Source organism: Lucilia cuprina, chromosome 6 (assembly GCF_022045245.1).
Source record: "Lucilia cuprina isolate Lc7/37 chromosome 6, ASM2204524v1, whole genome shotgun sequence".
NCBI lineage: Eukaryota > Metazoa > Arthropoda > Insecta > Diptera > Calliphoridae > Lucilia > Lucilia cuprina.
In genome coordinates, this window is record NC_060954.1 from 42,516,812 (window position 1) to 42,522,475 (window position 5,664).

General features: G+C 28.8%; 3 protein-coding genes across 11 annotated transcripts in view; all 3 read right to left on the bottom strand.

Annotated features, from left to right (window-relative positions):
* LOC111686918 (DNA repair protein complementing XP-A cells homolog) overlaps positions 1–1,226 on the bottom strand; it is a 103,014-nt gene extending 101,788 nt beyond the window's left edge. The window contains exon 1 of the mRNA XM_046954492.1: positions 1,142–1,226. The gene's annotated coding sequence lies outside the window, so the exon portion shown is untranslated. The remainder of the gene's footprint in view (positions 1–1,141) is intronic.
* A 137-nt stretch (positions 1,227–1,363) lies between these two features.
* LOC111687628 (NADH dehydrogenase [ubiquinone] 1 alpha subcomplex subunit 11) lies at positions 1,364–2,554 on the bottom strand. Its single transcript, XM_023450081.2, has 4 exons — positions 2,472–2,554; positions 1,944–2,205; positions 1,783–1,877; positions 1,364–1,645 (listed from the first exon to the last, which is right to left on the bottom strand). Exons 2-4 carry the CDS (start codon positions 2,198–2,200, stop codon positions 1,491–1,493), a joined length of 507 nt encoding a protein of 168 aa, XP_023305849.2. The 5' UTR covers positions 2,201–2,205; positions 2,472–2,554; the 3' UTR covers positions 1,364–1,490.
* Positions 2,555–3,647: 1,093 nt separating this feature from the next.
* LOC111687629 overlaps positions 3,648–5,664 on the bottom strand; it is a 38,350-nt gene continuing 36,333 nt past the window's right edge. For all 9 annotated transcript variants that reach the window (XM_046954308.1, XM_046954310.1, XM_046954311.1 and 6 more), the window contains 2 exons: positions 4,770–4,925; positions 3,648–4,698 (listed from right to left, as the gene is read on the bottom strand). In XM_046954308.1, the coding sequence (XP_046810264.1) occupies positions 4,561–4,698; positions 4,770–4,925 (294 nt within the window). In that variant the 3' untranslated portion in view covers positions 3,648–4,560. The remainder of the gene's footprint in view (positions 4,699–4,769; positions 4,926–5,664) is intronic.

A 5,664-nucleotide genomic window follows, 5' to 3' on the forward strand; every position in this document is an offset into this window, starting at 1 on the left:
TCAGTTCTAGTTCAGTTCTAGTTCAGTTCTAGTTTAGTTCTAGTTCAGTTCTAGTTCAGTTCTAGTTCAGTTCTAGTTCAGTTCTAGTTCAGTTCTAGTTCAGCTCTAATTCAGTTCTAGTTCAGTTCTAGTTCAGCTCTAGTTCAGTTCTAGTTCAGTTCTAGTTCAGTTCTAGATCAGTTCGAGTAGTATTATGGATTTGTGTTAATGTTTATAACACCATAATATACTGATTCTACACGTTTGTGCTGATGTTTGTAAGACCTACATCTGCCCTATAGAAGACCATTCGTCTCAGAAACACTTTCTGAATTTAATTTTGATTTAATTTTAATTTAGTTCTAGTTTTATTATAATTCAGTTTTAGTTCATAACTAGTTCAATTCTCAGTTTTAATTGACATTTGCAGAAAATCCCAAATTTTAACAAAATAACCATTTTTCTAAACTCGTAATCAAATCTTTTGTTTCTGAAATAAACAAACTGAAGAAACAGCAGTTTGCATAAAATAATTTTAAACGCAGGAAATACCATTGAACTACGACATTTGCATGTTCGACAAATTAGTAAAGAATATACAAGATACATAAGTTGGCAAATGAAACAAAAGAAAAGCAAACCAGAAAACCTTTAACATCTCTTATTTTAATTTTTTTTGCTAATTTATTATGTAGGTATACAAAAAAATAATAAAAGAAGAAAAAAGTTATAAACACTTCAAAACCACAGCTGCCGTTGCTGCTGCAGATTTGTTGGTATGTGGTTGTGTTTCTCTACTTGTGGTAATAATGACTTCTTGAATAAAACCAAAAAAAAAGTTAAGAAACGCAGGAAGCAACAGCTGATAAATTTTTACTACTATGAAGAGAAGCTTTATTTAAAAAAAAGGTTTTTTTGCAAAATCTGGGGTTAGCTTGTGGTTTAGATTATCTATGGATAAAGTTCATGTAAGTATGTTCAATAGTTTCTTAAGACTAAACAGAAGTATTAAGCTGAAATACTTAATTAGTTATTGTTTTATGTAAAAGTTATTGAAAAATAGAAAAGATTTGCTAATAGAATGCGACTAAAAGAAGGATAGAATAAAGTCTAATGAAAAATCTAGTTTCTAAATCTTTAGTAAAAATTTCAAAAGATTTACCTTTATATCTTGATTTTTCTTGAGTAATTTTTGTGCAACTTAATTTTGTTTAAAAAGGTATCTTGATTGATGAAAAATTTTAGTTTATATGATATGAAGGTTTTGGAGGATTTTAAGCAGCAGCAGAACTGTCGAATATTTGCTAATGCTGATAAGTTGTTTTTTTTTTTTGTAAATATAAGAGTTTTTTTAATTTTTTTATTATTTTATATTTTGAGTTGGTTCTTTAGAAGTATTAATTTATTTTATTTTCGATTTTGTGGTTTCTTCACGATTTCATTACGGCTGTTTTGTAAAATTTTACATTTTTTTTCAACTAATCACTAAAACACAGATTTGCTAATGCTCTCTAAGAACTTTCCTTGCCGGTTGTCCAATTTCTGGGACGTTCGGCCATCAAAGTGTAGTCATTTTCTTTGACACCCATGTAAGCATGATGATTAAGAGCGGGGAAGAATTCCCAACCTTCTTCACGGGAAATTTTCTTAACAACACCAGCAATACCTGAAAAATTTATATAATTTTATTAAAATTTTCTTTTTAATTCTAATTAGATTTTAAAAACAGCTTTACAAATCCAATTAGAATTCTTCAAATCTGACAAGATGTATAGGAGAAAAAATTCATATTGAAATACTTACCAAATGCCAAACCCATAACAAGACCAGCAACATGATTGCGTCTCCAGGCACCATAGACACCACCAGCAGCCATGCCACCCAAGAAATAGTTAAGTCTGTAATAAAGGCAATTACAATAATACCTATTCTTTATCTAAAAACCAATTTCCTCTTAAACTTACCTATCATCCTTGCCTCTGGCATTTGTGGCAATATACGTGGTCAAAGTAAAGGCCGAAGCCATACCCATCATGGGACCAATATTGTAGGCAAAACGTGCCATTGTGGGTATATAGCCTTTGGTGTGTGACAACATCAATACATCTATGGTAGACCAGGCTAAGCCGGCGGCAGCAGCATAGGAATTGGTGGCCAACATTTTGCCATAACAATCTTGCCCTTCGGGCTTATCATAATAGCCGGCCTTTACTAAAGACATGTTGACTAGAAGAAATAACCATAAATTAAACTGACATTAAACAATAAAAAGTAAATTATATTTTTTAAATTATTATTCCAACATGTTGGCTGTTCAAAAAAATGTCAGCCTTTATTGTCTTTGATTTTACCATGAATTTGTCAGTTATTTTTAGCAAAATATTTTAATTTATGCTTTATTTTCATTCTATCTTTATAATATTGTAATTATTTCCTTATTTTATTGTTTATTTTTCTATTTATTATAAAAAAATCAACTAAAATTCACTAACCTGTGTTAAATTTTACGTAATTTCATACAAAACAGCAAACTCAATCAACTAAATGTCAAATTTGACATTTAACTAACAGCTGTTGCAAAACATTAAAAACAGGGTGCTTCAAATATGTTTAAATGTTTACACATATAACAGAGTGTATAAAATAAGATTTAATTTCTGGTATAACAGTTTGTTGGGTATAGAGAGTGGTGAAATATTTCTCTTTGTGCAGTAAAGATTTAAACAAGAAATGGAGCTAGAAATTTGCGTAAAACTAAGAAATTTAGCTAAAACAAGCCATGTACTTTAAAAACATATCTTGCAATGAAAAGACTGTGTTTTTTAGTAGAAATAAGAAAAATAAACGTTTGAGAAGAAATGCCAATAACAATTGTGACTACAATTTAGTTCTACTTCAGATTTAGTTCAGTTGTAGGTCAGTTCGAGTTCTGTTCAGTTCTACTTCAGTTTCACTTCAGTTCTAGTTCAGTCCCAGTTTAGTTCTAGTTCAGTTTTAGTTCAGTTCTAGTTCAGTTCTAGTTTAGTTCTAGTTCAGTTCTAGTTCCATTATAGTTCTGTTCTAGTTCTGTATTAGTTTTTTACTAGTTCTGTTCTAGATCTGTTCCAGTTCAGTTCTAGTTCAGTTCTAGTTCAGTTCTAGTTCACTTCTAGTTCAGTTCTAGTTCAGTTCTAGTTCAGTTCTAGTTCAGTTCTAGTTCAGTTCTAGTTCAGTTCTAGTTCAGTTCTAGTTCAGTTCTAGTTCAGTTCTAGTTCAGTTCTAGTTCAGTTCTAGTTCAGTTCTAGTTCAGTTCTAGTTCACTTCTAGTTCAGTTCTAGTTCAGTTCTGGTTCAGTTCTTGTTCAGTTCTAGTTCAGTTCTGGTTCAGTTCTAGTTCAGTTCTAGTTCAGTTCAGTTCTAGTTCAGTTCTAGTTCAGTTCTAGTTCAGTTCCAGTTCAGTTCTATTTCAGTTCTAGTTCAGTTCTAGTTGAGTTCTAGTTCTGTTCTTGTTCTCTTATAGTTCTATAGTCCAGTTCTAATTGAGTTCTAGTTGAGTTCTAGTTCTGTTCTTGTTCTTTTATAGTTTTGTTCACCAGTAATGGTGTATTTGTTATTTTATGAATTGAATTCTTTAAATCCATTTTGGGCCGTTCCCTGTCCTTCTGATGATAATTAAAAAAGAACACTTAATATTTTTCTGTACTTTTATTAAAATTTACATTTTTTATAAATTTTCTTGCTACACACAAGTTTACAATGTATATTTAAGTTTTCTTTTTTTTTGCAGTAATATTTTTAATGTTTTTTTTTAATAATTTAAAATTGTTACAACACCATTTATGTAAAAGTATAAGAAGTAAATTACAAATATGTTTTTGAAACTATTTCTGTTTTTAGTTTTAAATATGAATAAAAAATAAAATGTTCTTAAATTGTAAAAATACATAAATGTATTGCAAAAGGGACATTAAGGACTTAGTTAGAATAAAATTTTGAGTTTATTTTTTTTTTTTAAATACTAAAAATTATATTTTATTTAAGGTTTTGGCATTTAATCATTTAATACATTTAAAAACATTTTAAATTAATAATTTAATAATAATAATAAAAATAATGAATTTGACATAACATTTTGAGCATACAAAGTGATATTTTAAAATTAATAACAACAAAAAAATAAAATTAAAATAAATACTAACAGCTACAAGAAAAAAATGCTTTATTATATTAAACAAAAATAAATAAATTAATAAAAATAATTTAACAAATAAATTTTGGCAACGGGTTTCAACATAATTTTCTTAGTTTTTGTAAATTTTTTGTTTTCGGTTCCTTACAACGGAAGTACTGGATTTTGTTCTTGGCCATTTTATTTATGTTCTTTTTTTCTGTTTGAGTAGTATTTAAAAAGTCGTTCAAATAATTTGGATAATATTTTAAACAAATTCGTTTTTAAATAAACATAAATTTAACAAATCAGTCATATTGTTATTTTTAAAAATTTTTTGGTTTCGATTTTATTTTTTATAAAATTTTTTAATTTTTCATTCTATACTGTATAAATTCTTTATGTTCGTTAGTTCGTGGCTGTATTTTATTTTTCTTAATGTTCATTATGTCCAATTATTTCTATATCATCGGCTAAAGGACTTTCCATATCTGTTTGTTTTGTTGGCGATTTTTTATCCAATATATTATCCAAATTGATAAGAGACAAAGTCATTTTACTACTTAGAATAACCTGAAATTTAAAAATAATTAATATTAATATTAAAATAATTTTCTTTTTTCTTATTATTAACCAAAACTTACCGCTGGTTCTTCAGGAGATCCATTAAGTTCGGCATCATAAACTTGTTCCTGTTTAGTTTCAGATTCGGCTACTAAAATTTGTGAGTCATGTGCTAAAGAACCTTCTAAATAGATTTCTTGAGGTTCGGGCATTACGTCATCTGCATCATGTTTGGACTGAAATTTTTAAGAAATTTTCTATTAAAATCTTGTATTTGAATTTGGAAAGAATTGAACTTGAAAAAGAGGGGAATATTGGAGATATAGTTAAACATCTGGAACGCCTTAAAATATTTTAATAAATATTTAGTCAATAGACTAGTGCACAGACTGGTGCGTAGGCTAGTCGACTTGTCCATAGAGTAGTTCAAAGTCTTGTCAATAGACCAGTTAAGAGACTAGTCTATACAATTTTAAAATACTAGTTCACAGACTGGTTTATACGCTCGTTCAACCATTAGTCCATAGGTTATTCCATAGACTATCCAATAGACTCATCCACAGACTAGTCAATAGACTAGATCACAACTTAGTTAATAAATAAGTCAATAAAAAAAGTTTAAAGACTACTCCATATACTAATTCATAGACTAGTTCTAGTTCAGTTTTAATTCAGTTCGAGTTCTGTTCTAGTTCAGTTCTTGTCCAGTTCAATTGTAGTTAAGTTCTTGTTCTTGTTCAGTTCAGTTCTAGTTCAGTTCTAGTTCTAGTTCTAGTTCTAGTTCAGTTCTAGTTCAGTTCTAGTTCAGTTCTAGTTCAGTTCTAGTTCAGTTCTAGTTCAGTTCTAGTTCTAGTTCAGTTATAGTTGTGTTCTAGTTGAGTTCTAGTTCAGTTCTAGTTCAGTTCTAGTTCAGTTCTAGTTCAGTTCTAGTTCAGTTCTAGTTCAGTTCTAGTTCAGTTCTAGTTCAGTTCTAGT

Excerpts from the sequence above, each read along its gene's own strand:
- LOC111687628 (XM_023450081.2), bottom strand. The coding sequence starts at position 2,200 with ATGTCTTTAGTAAAGGCCGGCTATTATGATAAGCCCGAAGGGCAAGAT. Across the intron at positions 1,878-1,943 it reads GCCAGAGGCAAGGATGATAG|ACTTAACTATTTCTTGGGTG; the intron begins GTAAGTTTAAGA and ends CCTTTATTACAG. Across the intron at positions 1,646-1,782 it reads TGTTATGGGTTTGGCATTTG|GTATTGCTGGTGTTGTTAAG; the intron begins GTAAGTATTTCA and ends TAAATTTTTCAG.